At 41.6% G+C, this 17,461-nt stretch overlaps 1 protein-coding gene across 1 annotated transcript in view; it reads left to right on the top strand.

The window, feature by feature from the left end:
• The window catches only part of LOC140198396 (contactin-associated protein-like 5), a 1,159,251-nt gene that overhangs the window by 644,133 nt on the left and 497,657 nt on the right, over positions 1–17,461 (top strand). The window contains exon 9 of the mRNA XM_072259489.1: positions 5,268–5,417. Within this exon, the coding sequence (XP_072115590.1) occupies positions 5,268–5,417 (150 nt within the window). The remainder of the gene's footprint in view (positions 1–5,267; positions 5,418–17,461) is intronic.

The raw sequence follows: 17,461 nt of genomic DNA, 5'->3' as shown, positions 1-17,461 counted from the left end.
TGCCTTCTCGCCATAACCTTTGATGCCAATACTAATCAAGAACCTATCAAAGTTGAAAGTAAATTTATTTTTAAAATACATATATGTGACCTTATGCAACCCTGAGATTCATTGCTTTGCAGCAGAGAGAATTGAGCATGTCCTTAAGTGGTGGGATAGAGCATGTCCCTGATGATGGAGCTAGTTTCCCGCAATAATGCTCCGTGTGGATATGTTCAATGGTGGGGAGGGCTTTACACGTGATGGACTGAGCTGTATCCACTACTTTTTGTGGGATTTTGCATTCAAGGGCATTGGTATTCTCATACCAAGCTGTGATGCAAACAGTCAAAACACTCTCCACCGTGCAACTGTAGAAGTTTGACAAAGTATTAGATGTCATGCCGAATATTCACAAACTTCTAAGGAAGTAGAGGCACTGCCGTGCTTTCTTCTTTTTTGTACTTTGTGCTGGGCTCTGAAGTGATAACGCTGAGGAATTTAAAGTTGCTGATCCTCTCCAACTTTGATCCCCTGATGAAGACTGGCTAATGAATCTCCGGTTTCCATAAAATTCAAAATTTTTAAATACAAAATTTAAAATAAATTTGTTACTGAAGTTCATATGCAGTATGTCACCACATACAAACCTAAGATTCATTTTCTTGTGGGCATACTTAATAAATCTATAATAGGATAATAACCATAACAGAATCAATGAAAGACTGCACAAAATGGTGTTCAACCAATGTGCAAAAGACAACAAACTGTGCAAATACAAAAATAAAGAAATAATAATAATATATAATAATTAAATATGCAATAAATATCAAGAACATGAGATGAAAAGTCCCTGAAAGTGAATCCATAGGTTGTGGGAACATTTCAGTGATGGGGCAAATGAAGTTGAGTGATGGTTGAGAGGAAATAACTGCTGTAAGTCCCAAGGCTCCTGTACGTTCTTCCTGATGGCAACAATAAGAAGAGAGCATGTCCTCGCTGGTGGAGTCCCTGATGATGGATGGTGCTTTTCTGTGACAATGCATGGTGTAGAAGTGCTCCATGCTGGAGAGAACTTTCTCTATGATAGCCTGGGTCATATCCAATACTTTTTGTAAGCTTTTCCATTCAAGGTCATTGGTGTTTTCATACCAAGCTGTGATGCAGCCGGTCAATATACTCCCCACTACACATATATCAAAGTTTGTCAAAGTTTTAGGGTGTCATGCTGAATCTTTGTAAACATCTAAGCAAGTAGAGGTACTGCTGTGCTTTCTTCATCATTGCAATTACATGCTAGGCCCAGGACAAGTCCTCAAAAAAAAATGCCAAAGAACTTAAAGTTGTTGACCCTCTCTATCTCTGATCCTCTGATGAGGACTGGCTCATGAACTTCTGGTTTCCTCCTCCCGAGGTCAATAATCTGCTCATAGGCCTTGCTGACATTGAGTAAAAGGCTGTTGTTATGGCACCACTCAGACTCCTATATGCTGATTTGTCACCACCTTTGATTCAGCCTACAACAGTGGTGTTGTTTGAAAACTTGAATATGATATTGGAGCTGTGCTTAGCCACACAGTCATAAGTGTAAAGCGAGTAGAGCAGGGGTGTATGCACACAGCCTTGTGGTGCACCTGTGCTGATAGAGATTGTGGATATTGTTGCTAATGTAAACTTACTGGGGTCTGCAAATGCAGAAATCGAGGATCCAACTGCACCAGGAGGAATTAAGGTCAAGGTTTTGAAGCTTATTGATTATTTTAATGAGATGATGGTATTGATTGTGAGCTGTGCTTGATAAAGAGCATCCTGATGTAAGCTTCTTCGGTGTCCAGGTTTTCCATGGTCAAGTGAAGAACCAATGAAATGGCACCTGATGTGGATCTTTTCCTCCATTTGGATCCAACATGGGTTGGATCCAAGTCACTTTTCAGGAAGGAGGTGATATGTTTCATCACGAACCTTTCAAAACACTTCATCACTGTAGATGTAAGTGCTACTGGATGAGAGTCATTGAGGCAGGTCACCACCTTCTACTTAGGCAGCAGAATAATTGAAGCCTGTTTGAAGCAGGTGGGTTCCTCAGATTGACTTGGCGAGAGGTTAAAGATCTCAGTGAACTCTCCAGCCTGTTAATCAGCACAGGCCTTTAGTACTTAGCCAATTACCCCATTTGGGCCAGATGCTTTTTGTGGGTTCACCCTGCTGAAGGCTGCTCCTGTGGGAGTTTGTGGAGGTTCTTCCATGTTTTGATAGTCAAAGCAAACTTAGAAGGCTTTGAACTCATCTGGAAACGAAGTTCTAATGTTGCCTCTGTAGCTTGATTTAAATTTCTAAGAGGAAACTGTTGAGCATCCTTCGTTGATTCAAGCTTAGTCTGGGATTGCCACTGTGCCTGTAAGTTAGCTTTCTGGAGATCATACCTGGACCTCTTGTAACTTTCTTGGTCACCAGAATTGAATGCCTCTGACCTGGCTCTGAGCAGATTGTGGAGCTCATGGTTCATGCAGGGCTTCTAGTTGGGGAAGACTATGAATGATTTAGAGAGGACACACTCATCTATGATTTTTTATAAAGTCTGTGACAACCATAGTGTATTCTTCAGATCCACAAATGAGTCCTTGAACACAGCCCAGTCTACCGATTCAAAGCAATCCCGTAGCTGCTCCCCTACCTCCCGTGACCACTTCTTTGTTGTTCTAATCTCCGGAGTTTTGCTCTTTAGCCTCTGCCTGTATGCAGGAAGGAGAAGGGCAGCCAAGTGATCAGATTGGCTGTGTGGGAGAAGACAGAGAGTGGTAGTGGATGATTGCTTATCAGACTGGAGGCTTGTGACTAGTGGTGTGCCTCAGGGATCTGTGCTGGGACCATTGTTATTTGTTGTCTATATCAATGATCTAGATGATAATGTGGTAAACTGGATCAGCAATTTTGCTGAGACACTAAGATTGGAGGCGCTGTGGACAGCGAGGAAGGCTTTCAAAGCTTGCAAAGGGATCTGGACCAACTGGAGGAATGGGCCAGAAAGTGGCAGATAGAATTTCATCAGACAAGTGTGAGGTGTTGCATTTTGGAAGGACAAATCAATGTACGACATACACAGTAAATGGTAGGGCATTGAGGAGTGTGGAGGAACAAAGAGATCGGAGAGTTCAGATACATAATTCCCTGAAAGTGGCATCACAGGTAGACAGGGTTGTAATGAAGGCTTTTGGCATCCTGGCATTCATAAATCGAAGTATTGAATATAGGAGTTGGGATGTTATGGTGAGGTTGTATAAGATATTGGTGAGGCCAAATTTGGAGAATTGTGTACAGTTCTGGTCACCTAACTACAGGAAGGATATCAGTAAGATTAAAAGAATGCAGAGAAGATTTACTAGGATGTTGCCAGGTCTTCAGGAGTTGAGTTACAGTGAAAGATTGAACAGGTTAGGACTTTATTCCTTGGGGCATAGAAGAATGAGGGGAGGTTTGATAGAGGTTTACAAAATTACAAGGGGTATAGACAGAATAAATGTGAATAGGCTTTTTCCACTTAGATTAGGAGAGATAAATACGAGAGGACATGGCTTTAAGGTGAAAGGGGAAAGGTATAGGGGGAACGTTAGGGGGAACTTCTTCACTCAGAGAATGGTGGGAGTGTGGAATGAGCTGCCATCTGACATTATAAATGCAGGCTCACTCTTAAGTTTTAAGAATAAATTGGATAGGTACATGGATTGGAGAGGTCTGGAGAGTTATGGACTGGATGCAGGTCAATGGGACTAGCAGAATAATGTTTTGACACAGACTAGGAGGGCCGAATGGCCTGTTTTCTGTGCTGTAGTGTTCTATGGTTCTATGGTTCTATTTGGACCTCTGATGCTACACGTTATATGCTAGTGTTAACTGGGCAAGACTTCCTTCAAACAATCCTGGTCGAAGTCCCCTTCTATGATTTGAAGAGTGTCAGGATGGGCTGTTTCTTGTTTGGATGCAGCATCATGTAGTATATCAAGTGCTTGATTATAGCCATCTGCTGGTGGGATGTAAACTGTGGTCAGGATAATGGAGGTAAATAGACAGCACTTGACCAATATGTGTCCAAAATCGGGAGAACATGAGATTCACTGGCGCCATCTTGAGAACCACAGGATTTGGAGTAACATAGTGCAAAAACAGGACTTTCAGCCCATCAGGTACCCATCTCTACTAATTCCATTTACCAGCACTTGGTCTAGAGTTAGACTTCTTTGTCTTCAGCTTGTTTTTGATTTTGTATATTACCCTGATTTCCAACAACAGATCATGGTGAATCTCTGGAAATCTCTACCCAGAAAGTGGTGATAGGGAACTGTTTGACATATCAAAGGTTTGAGAGTTATGGGGATATGGCACAGAAGATGAGTGGAAAATTGAGACAGATCAGCTATGATCATATTGAATAGCAGGGTGGCCTTGCAATGTTAGTGCCAGTGATCACTGATCGGGGTTCAATTTCCACTGCTGTCTGTAAATTTTTTATGTTCTTCCTGTGACCGTGTAGATTTTCTCCAGCTGCTCCAGTTTGCTTCTGCATATGTACAGATAGTGTTAGTGAGTTGTGGGCATGCTCTGCCCAGTGCAGTCCTTGCAGATTTGATTTGACGTATTTCACTGTATGCTTCAATGTACATGTAACATACAAAACTAATCATTAAAAGTTTAAATCTTCCTGAAAGGTGAGTGGCTTCCTCCTGCTCTTGGTGGCGTAGTGGCATCAGTGCCAGACTTCGGGACAAAAGGTCCCAAGTTCGAATCCAGCCAGCTCCCCTGCACGCATTCTATCCGTGATAGGTTACGAGCTGGTGATCTCTTTGAAAACTCACCCGGCAGAGGCATTGGCAAACCAGTGCTGTAACTGGCCTCATACACGGTTCCACACTACGTCAGAAAGGCGTGAAGGGAAATCGTCCGCTAACCAGAGAAACTCTGGATGTGACATACCTTTCCTTTTCCTGAGCATAAGGACTAATCTTCAAATTCAAGTTTATTATCATCGGACTGTACATATATGCATACAATCAAATGAAACTATGTTTCTCCAGACCGTGATGTACTCTCAGTACATTTATCACACACAATACATAAAACAAAATATTAGCACAAATATGTTAATAAAATATAATTCAAAATGCATATGAAGTGAGCAGCACAGGTAATGCGTAAACAGGAAACAGTTCATGGCAATATTCTGAGTGGAATTCTTTCCAATTCATACCAAAGATTTTCTTTACTAAGTCTCATGGACTGTTTTGTTCCCACAGGTGACAATCTGAATGATGGACAATGGCACTCCATCCATTTGAGCACCAGACGGAATCACGTCAGTGTCTTGCTGAATGGTGAAGCTTCCCCCACTTCTCATTTGACCATGCAGACATCCTTGTACTCAGGAAGCAGCTACTACTTTGGAGGTGGGCTCTCAACATCTGCCAAATTAACCATTTTTTTTATTGAGCAATTGTCATTTTTATCATGCACCAGTTCTAAGATTGCTTCTGGTCAACGGTGCAAGGATGTAGCTTATGTAACAAGCTAGGACAATAAATTCCATTGGCTTGATGTTGGAGTTGGTCTATTATTGTCACATGTACCAAGATATATTGAACAGCTTTGTTTCCATGCTATCCAGAGAGATTATTCAATACATAATTACTTTGAAGTGGTAAGTAGGAAAACAGATCTTCACTTTTACTGTCAGGCAGGAGGTACAGAAGCCTGAAGGCACACACTCAGTGATTCAGGAACAGCTTCTTCCCCTCTGCCATCCGATTCCTAAATGGTTTTTGAAGCTTTGGACACTGCCTCACTTCTTTTTTAATATACAATATTTCTGTTTTTGCACATTTTTAAAAATCTATTCAACATACATAATTGATTTACTTGTTTATTTATTATTATTTTTTTATTTTATTTATCATTTTTTTTCCTCTGCTAGATTATGTATTGCATTGAACTGCTGCTGCTAAGTTAACAAATTTCACATCACATGCTGGTGATAATAAACCTGATTCTGATTCTGATTCTGGTGTTACGGTTATAGAGGAAGTGCAATGCAGGTAGACAAATAAAGTGCATGAGCCATAGTCCTTCTGGTCAAGATGGTGCCTGCATCCAATGTTCCTTTGGTCGACACCTTCTGGATAGATCATAAGAAAATCTCTTTCATTTCTTTTATGGCTTTTATATTTGTTTCTCATCTTGAATGTGATTCTAGAACTGTTGGAGCCAGTGTTTTGTTGCTTGGAGATTGTTTGGGTGTTTCAGCGCTCTGCAGTCTCCAAGGGGATTCTTGGAGGCAGAGGCAGAATGAGTGAACCTCATGGTGGGCAGGCTGCAGGTTGGGGCACTAGCCAGTGTTTGATGAGGGAGATTGAAAGATCAATACGAGTGCACAAGTTTGGCAATGGTGTGGGTGTTCCAGTGCTCTGCGGTCTCCAAGAGGAATCCAGGAGGCAGAGACAGTGTTCATGAACCTTGTAGCGAGCAGGCTGCAGGATGGGGCGCAAGCCGATGTTTGGCTCCCTTTCACCATTTAAAGCATTCTTTGTTCGCCAACTAAAGCGACAAGAGCGATTGAAGCGTCGAAGCGATGCTGCTTGCCTTTTCACTTTTTGCTCTGGAGCGGAGAGGGGAGATCCTGTCACTGCGTCCGGAGAGGGTTGTCTAGGATTTTTTCTGCATTTTGGATGTGGTCTTGGGCTATAGGCTCTTTTTTCCAGTCTTATAGTTTTTATATTCTTATATTTTGTTTTTTTTTCACCTAGTCTTGGCTTTTATTGTGTGTGTGTGTGTGTGTGTGTTGGGGGGGGTGCAGGGTAAGATTTGGGGGTCAATGTGCCTGATCAATTTTCTTTGCTTTTTTGTGTGGGAAGAGGGATTTGGAGGTCAATGTGCTGGATCCATTTTTGTCATTTTTTGTGTGTGAAGAGGGATTTGGGAGTTGATGTGCCTGATGTGTTCTGTTTGTTTTTTTTTGTGTGGGAGCTGGGATTTGGGGTTGATGATTGTGCTGTCTTTCTTTTCTTTCTTGGTTTGTTGGCTATCAAGAGAGTTGAAGATTTACAGAGTTGTATACTTTGATAATAAATAAACCTTGAGAACTTTTGAGCCTTTGAAAAAGGTTGGTCCTGAAAGGTGAGTTTAGGGAGTTAGGTGCCAAGTTAAAGGACAGGACCTCCAGGATAGTAATCTCAGGATTGCTACCAGTGCCACGTGCAGGCGGGTTTAGAAATAGTAAGATAGCGCAGATCAACACGTGGCTTAAGACATGGTGCAGGAGTGAGGGCTTCAGATTTATAGATAATTGGGCAGTTTTCCAGGGAGGTGGGACCTGTTCCTGCGGGATAGTTTACATCTGAACTGGAGGGGGACAAATATTCTTGCAGGTAGGTTTGCTAGAGAGGCTCCAGTGGATTTAAACTAGATACAAGGGGGGAGGGGAACCAGAGTGTAAGAACAGATGTAGGGAAGAAGGAAGAAAAAGAAAATAGTAAAGTTGTTTGCACTGTTAGTGATAAACAGAGAGTAAGGGATGGAAAATTTCTTAAATGCATTTATTTTAATGCTAGGAATATTGTAAGAAAGGTGGATGAGTCTAAAGCATAGATTGATACCTGGAAGTATGATGTGGTAGCTAATAGTGAAACATGGATGCAGGAGGGGTGTGATTGGCAACTAAATATTCCTGGATTTAATTGCTTCAGGTGTGATATAATCAGAGGGACAAGAGGGGGAGGTGTTGCATTGCTCGTCAGAGAAAATATTACAGCGGTGCTCTGGCAGGATAGATTAGAGGGCTCGTCTAGGGAGGCTATTTGGGTGGAATTGAGGAATGAGAAAAGTGTAGTAACACTTATGGAGGTGTATTATAGACCACCAAATGGGGAGCGAGAATTGGAGGAGCAAATTTGTAAGGAGATAGCAGATACTTATAGTAACACAAGGTTGTGATTGTGGGAGATTTTAATTTTTCACACATAGACTGGGAAGCCCGTATTGTAAAAGGACTGGATGGTTTGGAGTTTGTAAAATGTGTACAGGATAATTTTTTGCAGCAATAGATAGAGGTACCAATGAGAGAAGGGGCAGTGTTGGATCTCCTGTTAGGGAATGAGATAGGTCAGGTGATGGAGGTTTGTGTTGGGGAGCACTTCGGGTCCAGTGATCCCAATGCTATTAGTTTCAATATAATTATGGAGAAGGATAGGTCTGGACCTAGGGTTGAGATTTTTGATTGGAGAAAGGCTAACTTTGAGGAGATGCGAAAGGATTTAGAAGGAGTGGATTGGGACAATTTGTTTTTGAGAAGAATGTAACAGAGAAATGGAGGTCATTTAAAGGTGAAATTTTGAGAGTACAGAACCTTTATGTTCCTGTTAGGTTGAAAAGAATGGTTAAAAGTTTGAGAGAGCCATCGTTTTCAAGGGATATTGGAAACTTTGTTCAGAAAAAAAGAAATATCTACAATAAATATAGGCAGCATGGAGTAAATGAGGTGCTCGAGGAATATAAAGAATGTGAAAAGAATCTTAAGAAAGAAATTAGAAAAGCTAAAAGAAGATACGAGGTTGCTTTGGCAAGAAAGGTGAAAATAAATCAAAAGGGTTTCTACTGTTATATTAATAACAAAAACATAGTGAGGGATAAAATTGGTCCCTTAGAGAATCAGAGTGGACAGCTATGTGTGGAACCAAAAGAGATGGAGGAGATTCTGAACAATTTCTTTTCTTCGGTATTCACTAAGGAGAAGGATATTGAATTGTATAAGATAAGGGAAACAGGTAGGGAAGTTATGGAAAGTATGATGATTAAAGAAGAGGAAGTACTGGAGCTTTTAAGGAATATAAAAGTGGACAAGTCTCCGGGTCCTGACAGGATATTCCCTCGGACCTTGACGGAAGTTAGTGTGGAAATAGCAGGGGCTCTGACAGAAATATTTCAAAAGTCATTAGTAACGGGGATGGTACTGGAGGATTGGCGTATTGCTCATGTTGTTCCATTGTTTGAAAAGGGTTCTAAGAGTAAACCTAGCAACTATCGGCCTGTGAGTTTGATGTCAGTGGTGGGTAAATTGATGGAAAGTATTCTTAGAGATTGTATATATAATTATCCGGATAGACAGAGCCTGATTAGGAACAGTCAACATGGATTTGTGCGTGGAAGGTCATGTTTGACAAATCTTATTGAATTTTCTTGAAGAGGTTACTAGGAAAGTTGAAGAGGGTAAAGCGGTGGATGGTGTCTATATGGACTTCAGTAAGGCCTTTGACAAGGTCCCACATGGAAGGTTGGTTAGGAAGGTTCAATCGTTAGGTATTAATATTGAAGTAGTAAAATGGATTCAGCAGTGGCTGGATGGGAGATGTCAGAGTGTGGTGGTGGATAACTATTGTCAGATTGGAGGCCGGTGACTAGTGGAGTGCCTCAGGGATCTGTCCTGGGTCCAATGTTGTTTGTCATATACATTAATAAGTTGGATGATGGGGTGGTAAATTGGATGAGTAAGTATGCAGATGATACTAACATGGGTGGAGTTGTGGATAATGAGACAGGTTTTCAAAGCTTGCAGAGAGATTTAGGCCAGTTGGAAGAGTGGGCTGAAAGATGGCAGATGGAGTTTAATGCTGACAAATGTGAGGTGCTACATTTTGCTAGGACTAATCAAACTAGGACATACATGGTAAATGGTAGGGCATTGAAGAATGCAGTAGAACAGAGGGATCTAGGAATAATGGTGCATAGTTCCCTGAAGGTGGAATCTCATGTGGATAGGGTGGTGAAGAAAGCTTTTGGTATTCTGGCCTTTATAAATCAGAGCATTGGGTATAGGAGTTGGGATGTAATGTTGAAATTGTACAAGGCATTGTTGAGGCCAAATTTGGAGTATTGTGTACAGTACTGGTCACCAAATTATAGGAACGATGTCAACAAAATAGAGAGAGTACAGAGAAGATTTACTAGAAGGTTACCTGGGTTTCATCACCTAAGTTATAGAGAAAGGTTGAACAAGTTGGGTCTTTATTCTTTGGAACATAGAAAGTTGAGCGGGTACTTGATAGAGGTATTTAAAATTATGAGGGGGATAGATAGAGTTGACGTGGATAGGTTTTTTCCATTGAGAGTGGGGGAGATTCAAACAAGAGGACATGAGCTGAGAGTTACAGGGCAAAAGTTTAGGGGTAACATGAGAGGGAACTTCTTTACTCAGAGAGTGGTAGCTGTGTGGAAGTGGTTGAGGCAAGTTTGATGTTGTCATTTCAAAGTTAAATTGGATAACTATATGGACAGGAAAAGAATGGAGGGTTATGGGCTGAGTGCAGGTCGGTGGGACTAAGTGAGAGTAAGAGTTCGGCACGGACTAGAAGGGCCGAGATGGCCTGTTCCCGTGCTGTAATTGTTATACGGTTATATGGTTATATGATCAAGAGCTCATCTTTTATCATATGAGAGGACTGTTCAAGAGTCTGGTAACCATCCTTGAGCCCAGTGGTACATGTTCTTAATCTTTCATACCTTCTGTCTGATGAGAGTGAGGATGGGAGAAAACAGAATGACTGAGGCAAGAAGTGTCTTTGGTTATGTTGGTTGTATTTTCAAGTAGACCGGTAGTCTAGACAAGGTCCATGGAGGGGAAGCTAGTTTGTGTGATAGACTAGGCTTTCTTTCTGCAAGATTTTGCAGTCCTGGAGAGATCAGTTGCTATATCAAGCTGTGATGCAACTGGAAGGGTTGGTGGATGAAGCTCTGAAATTATGTTTTAATGGCTTTGATTAAAGACTTGCCTGCATCAGGCTTTTACTGTAACTCACCTCAGATGCCTATCCTGATGGTGCACCATCTTCATTCAGTCAACTAGAGATGAATAAACAGTTGGTACTTATTGAGATGACCCTTTGCCCAAAGTTTATGATTCCTCACAGAATTGACTTTCTATTTTAATTGTAATTTTTCTCCAGTTTGTTTGTAAACTTTTCCAGGACAATTCATGAGAATTGTGAAGATAAACATAAATGGTAACCAGAGTTGGTAACCTTAAATCTGTTATTATGGCTAGCCTTGCATTTCACCCACTTTCTTTTCCAATACCCACACTCAGTGGCCACTTTATTAGGTAGGAGGTACCGTATGAAATGGCCACTAAGTGCTTGTTCATGTTCTGCTGCTATAGCCCATGCACCTCAAGATTCAGTGTGCCGTGCATTAGTCATAGTCATAGTCATAGTCATACTTTATTGATCCTGGGGGGAAATTGTTTTTTGTTTCAGCTGCACCATAAATAATTAAATAGAAATAAAACCATAAATAATTAAATAGTAATATGTAAATTATGCCAGGAAATAAGTCCAGGACCAGCCTATTGGCTCAGGTGTCTGACCCTCCAAGGGAGGAGTTGTGAAGTTTGATGGCCACAGGCAGGAATGACTTCCTATGACACTCTGTGTTGCATCTCAGTGGAATGAGTCTCTGGCTGAATGTACTCCTGTGCCCAACGAGTACATTATGTAGTGGATGGGAGACGTTGTTCAAGATGGCGTGCAACTTGGACAGCATCCTCTTTTCAGACGCCACCGTCAGAGAGTCCAGTTCCATCCCCACAACATCACTGACCTTACGAATGAGTTTGTTGATTCTGTTGGTGTCTGCTACCCTCAGCCTGCTGCCCCAGCACACAACAGCAAACATGATCGCACTGGCCACCACAGACTCGTAGAACATCTTCAGCTTCGTCTGGCAGTTGTTAAAGGACCTCAGTCTCCTCAGGAAAAAGAGACGGCTCTGACCCTTCTTGTAGACAGTCTCAGTATTCTTTGACCAGTCCAGTTTATTGTCAATTCGTATCCCTAGGTATTTGTAATTCAGAGATGCTCTTCTGCTCATGGTTATTTGAGTTACTGTCACCTTCCTTTCAGCATGAAGTAGTCTGGCCATTCTCTTCTGACATTTCTCATTAATAAGGCTGCTATGTGATTGGCTGATTAGATGTTTGCATTAACGAACCAGTGTACAGGTGTATCTAATAAAATGGCCACTGAGTGTACTTTCCCTTAATCTTCTGGATTCCATTTGATCTCAGCCTTGTATCTACACAATCATCGTATTGCTGTTGGCTTAAAGTGGACTTTCTGAGAGCTTTACTTCCTTCTGTGTGAAGAAATCCTTGCTTAAGTTTGGACTTTAGCATAAGTGGGTGCAGTGTGTGGGCAATGCCACCAAGCTCATGGGCTGATTCCATCCCACTGTTGTAAGACTATTGAGCAGCCTGTAGTGTGATAAGTGGGCATTTGACTTCACAATCCGTTTCGTATACCCTTGTACCTTCACGTCTTCTTAAATTACACCTTCTGTATTTTGTATTCAGTTATTTGTCTCCATTCTACCTCAGTGCACTGATGTGATAAAAAGATCTATATCGATGGCATGCAAAACTAATTTTTATTCCACCTCAGTACATGTGACAATAATAAACCAATTTTACCAACCCCTTATTTGAGACTAAGAACCCTAGAGGTAGAAATTACAGCATGGATAAAGATTATCCTTGCATCTTACTTTGTTAAAACCCTTAAAATTTGTGAATGTTTCAATGAGATCATCCTTCCTCTTTCAAATTCAGGAGAGTAGAGGACTGATTAATTTTTCCCCATAAGACAATCCACAAACCTCAGGAATCGATCTGGTGAACCCTCTTTTGACTGTACAGTATAATCAGGCATGGACAGAATATTCTAGATCGCGTCTCTTTGCGGACTTCTATAACTCTAATTTCAAGATTTACTCTTGTACTTAAATGCAATAAACCTCAACAGCTCACTTGATCTCTCACAATACACAAACAGCTGAGGAACTCAATAGGTCTATGCCACACCTATGGAGTGAATCAAGGGAAAATCTGCAGATGCTGGAAACCTGAGTAACACACACAAAATGCTGGAGGAACTCAGTAGGCCAGGAAGCATCTATAGAAAAAGTACAGTCGATGTTTCGGGCCGAAATGTCCACTGTACCTTTTTCCATAGATGCTGCCTGGCCTACTGAGTTCCTCCAGCATTTTGTGAGTGTCTCTATGGAAGGAAATAGACAGTCGATATTTTGGGTCAAGACCCATCATTGGGACTTGGAATTGCTTGTTTGATCTGCATGTTGACTTTCAGTGAGCTTATTTCCAAGAATGCCCTTACACATGAACACCTTTCAATTTCTCATTGTCTGGAAACTCCTGCACTTTCCTATATTTTCTGCCAAATTTTGGTTTCAGAGTGAACTAACTCACGTTCAAACCCGGTGTGACATTCTATCTCCTTGACTACCTAATCCTCTTCTGACAAAAGTAATTTATCATTATCCATTTTATTACCTCTATGCTTTGTTATAATTTCTAAATTTTCCTACAACAGAACTCCCCCTCTCCCACTACTCATATTCATCTTTGAGCCACGTATTCGATTCTCAAATCTTAATGATTGGTGACTCCGGAAATAATCCTATTTTTGTTGTTCTAATTTCAATTTGGGTTCCAGCTGTCCTTCTCCTGTGTCAAAACTTCCTTCTTAGTGCTATTTATGTCACTGGTTCCCACAAGAACCATGATAATTGAATCATTCCCCTCCCACTCCCAGCCCAAGGCACCAAACAGGAACACCACATTTATGACTCATTCTCAGTAACACTCTCCCCAACTTACCGACTCCAATACTGTAACATTCTTTTTCACTCTCCAGTTTGAGTCAGTCATGTACCACAGTCAGCTTAGTCACCCTCCTTCCAGTCCCTGCACTCTTCCAAAGAGATAACAAGAACCTTGTCTCTTTTGGATAAATTAAAGGGCTCACCATTGTCACACCTTCCTATTTCTCTTACTGTAGAATACTTAACCAATGAATTAGGAATGCTTTCTTCAATTAAGTGTCCAGACAATTTTCCCCGTATGGTGTGAATTGAAGTTTCCAAATCTCAAACTCTTAGCTCAACAATTCAAGTCGAAGTTCATCAAACAGCAAATACTTACTGCAGGCGCACTTGCCAACAATGCTTTTTGTTGTTATGCTTTGTAACTCTAAAAACTAATTGAAAGAAAAACATGGGAGCTGGGGATACTCTTGTACTTAGTTTCTTTCTTTAATAAGGTGTTCACATGTGACATAATGGCATAACAGTGCATGCTGTTCACTTACATATTACGCATAACCCATAATGTGTAAACAAAGAATACTTAAAAAAATATTTACAATATTACTCAAGTATTACTGAAATATTGAATACACTACACTCTTCCCTGCTTAGCTCTAAACTGCAATTCAATATAGAATGCAGCTCAGCTCAAATATGTAACAAGCTCAAATATGCAAAATGTTGCTCTCTAGCTATTATTTATATATATAAAACACACATAGTATACTACATAGATATCCACAGCATAGAAAATTTTAAATTGTTCCATTCATGCCTAAAATGTTCTTATTCTTCAATGGTAACATCTTTCACTCTGCTGGGGCACTGCAGGCCATTCCCAGGGATGGAGAGGTACTGCTTTTGGCATCTTCTGAACGTGTTGCCTTCCCGAACAGTACATGACAAGTTGCTTGATCTGCTGATCTATCCTAGGCTATCAGACAAAGCACTGAGCCAACACTTTAGTTTTGACCTTGCCTAGATGACGAGCATGTAGCTCCTCTAACACTTCAGCTCTCAGCTTGGATGGTACAACCACTCTCAATCCCCACAAAAGGCAATCTCCATCAAGAGCAAGTTCATCCCGTCACTGGTAAAAATGGGAGTACCAGAATTTCTGCTACATATTCCAGTCATTTTGAGTGGCAATGTAGACCTGAGTGTGGATTTGTTTCAAGTTTCCCTTCAGGTAATCTCCGCCGTAACAGGGACACTTTTGATTTGCATTAGTGAGAATATGTCAAGAGAAGTATCCTATTTTGTAATTTTTTTCAGGTATCTCTTTTTCCAAGGGTAAATAGGATAATCCATCAGCAATTCCATGATTAGCTGTCCTCTTGAGTTTGAACTTGTAATCGTGTCCTCCAAGAAACGGAGCCCATCCCTGCACTCGTGCTGTTGCTGTTAGTGGAACACCTTTCTGTTTTGAAGATGGACAATAGTGGTTGATGATCAGTAATCTATATTTTGGTGGTGTGTCTTTGGGCCAATTGAGTGATATGGCTCTTTGCTGTCTCTGACAGATTTCCATAACGATTCAATTGAACCGTGCGCCCTTGAGGCCCAGAAGCCTGGAGTCCTGATTGGCTCCATTTCTTGCCGAACTCATCCACTGAAATGCCAAGGAGATAGAAATCTTCGAGGCGAGTATGGAAGGTGAAGCAGGTGTTCAGCTTCATCTACCAGCCTCTCACTTGCCACTGCCGAGGCAAGGTGTTTTTGTGTGACGGGCTCTCTCTCCCTCTCACTTGCTGCTGCCGGTGGAAGGTATTTAGGTATTGAGTGTGATGGGCCCTCTCTCCCTCTCGGTCGCTACTCCCGAGGTGAGGTCTGTATGATCTCTTTCACCCTTGATGCTGTCAGAGGATGGCACTGGAACAAGGATTAATTAATGCTGTCTCTGTGGTTTAAATCATGATGTGTTTCTGGTTTCTGGCCACTCTTTTTCTCAGTTGCTATTTTGGGCAATTTTGAATCAGGGCAGCCTGCAGATAATGAACACTGAGCTGAACTGAATATGCCAGTACAATTTTCAATTTTGTGTTTTATATACTGTGTTTTTCATCGTTATCTTTACAGTTGTTTGCACAACTCACTCATTTTAGTGCATGGGGAGTGTGGCTTTGAACGGGTACCATGGTTTTTCTTTGTTTCATGGCTGTCTGTGGGAAAGACAAATCTTAGGATTGCATACTGCAGATGTACTTCGTATTTTTGGATTTTTGAATGAGAATAAACTCCCTCCCATGCAAGTACTGGTTGAAATACTTTACACTCCAAACCAGACTCAAAGCCGCTCTTGACAATCTGTGCGTAATTTTTCTCTTAGTGGTAAGGGAACACGATGCAAAGGTTATGGGCCATTCTCTTCATCATTCATAACGTGACATGACTGCACCTATACCATAAGGCAAGGCGCCACAGGCAAGCTTCTCTGCAGGATGTAGATCATAATGTGTGAGTACAGTGCCTGACATCACCATTTCCTTTGCCTTTTGGAAAGCTACCTCACACTGCTTTGTCCATTGCCATTTCATCCTGAGCTGTAGGAATGAGTTCAAGGTGTGAGGCACAGTACCAGGTTTGGCAGGGACCTGTTATAGAAATTGACAAATCCTACAATGGACGACAACTCTGGTACATCCTTTGGCCTTGAGGCATCCACCACTGCTTGAGTTTGCAATCTTTATGCGTCATGGTGTGACGACTGTAAGTGATGTTTGGTTTAAAGAATTACACTTGGTGCATTGTGCTCTGAGGCCATAATCTTCTAATCTTTCTAAAACTGCCTTGAGGTCTTGGAATTGTTCCTTGTCATCCTCACCAGTAGCAATAATATCATCCAGGTAACACTAAGTGCCTAGATGTCCTTGGAGCACTTGGTCCATAGCTTTCTGCCAGAGTGCAGGTGCAGATGTTCTTCCAAAAATAAGCTGTAAGGGGGTTTCGACTTATATGTTACTGCGGAGGCTAATTAAAATGGCATCTTTGTTATGTTAATCTGGGGAATGCAGCTTTGTTGTGTTAAATGCTGAGAAAGTTTGCGCTAGCAGCTTGTTCTGGTTTAGAGTGTGATAAGAAATATATTATTAACCAATTGGGATAGCTGTTATGGTTTTGGTGTATTTGAAGATACTGTATGCGCGGGGTTTTGGGGGAGAAGGCAGGAGAGCAAGACAGAGGATGGACGATGTACTGTGATGTCTGCTAACGGGGTCGGACCCTGAGGAGGACGTTCAGCGAGGAGACGGAGAAGGACTCGTGTGGAGCGTCTGGTCGACCACCGTTGTTGGTCCCAGGCGGCCGGTCGAGGTGGTCCGAGGGGTCGCAGGGTGAAGAGGAAGGTCCTTGAGCTCCAACTGTTTTGTGCACGAAGAGATTGAACTTTGATAAGTGTGGCGCCTTTTATTTTCCTTTCATATTTTATTCTCTCTTAATTATATAGTTCCAGTAATATCTATAAACTATTAATCATTTAATCGTATCTGGTGCATTGTCTGTAATTTGGGTGGGGTACATCACATAGCATCCACACAAACTAATTACCCAGTTTGCCGGGGCCGAGGCTGTTTCCCTAGACAACAGCGAGCCGAGCGACCCTGAGGGTGGCCAGGGGGGGCTACATTGTGGGAGCTTTGTCCGGGATTGGGTCTACTGGTATGCTGTGTGGATGCCCTGTTTAAATCTGTAATGTGTGTCTCTGTGGGTTATTTGCTGGTGATTGCTGTATGCATTGTGGGTATGGTCTTTGTTCGAGTTCAGGCTGGCATTGATGAGTTGGAGGTGG

The sequence above is a fragment of the Mobula birostris genome, chromosome 5 (assembly GCF_030028105.1).
Source record: "Mobula birostris isolate sMobBir1 chromosome 5, sMobBir1.hap1, whole genome shotgun sequence".
NCBI lineage: Eukaryota > Metazoa > Chordata > Chondrichthyes > Myliobatiformes > Myliobatidae > Mobula > Mobula birostris.
Note: the sequence above shows the minus strand (reverse complement) of the source record. Positions and strands in the feature narration are given on the sequence as shown.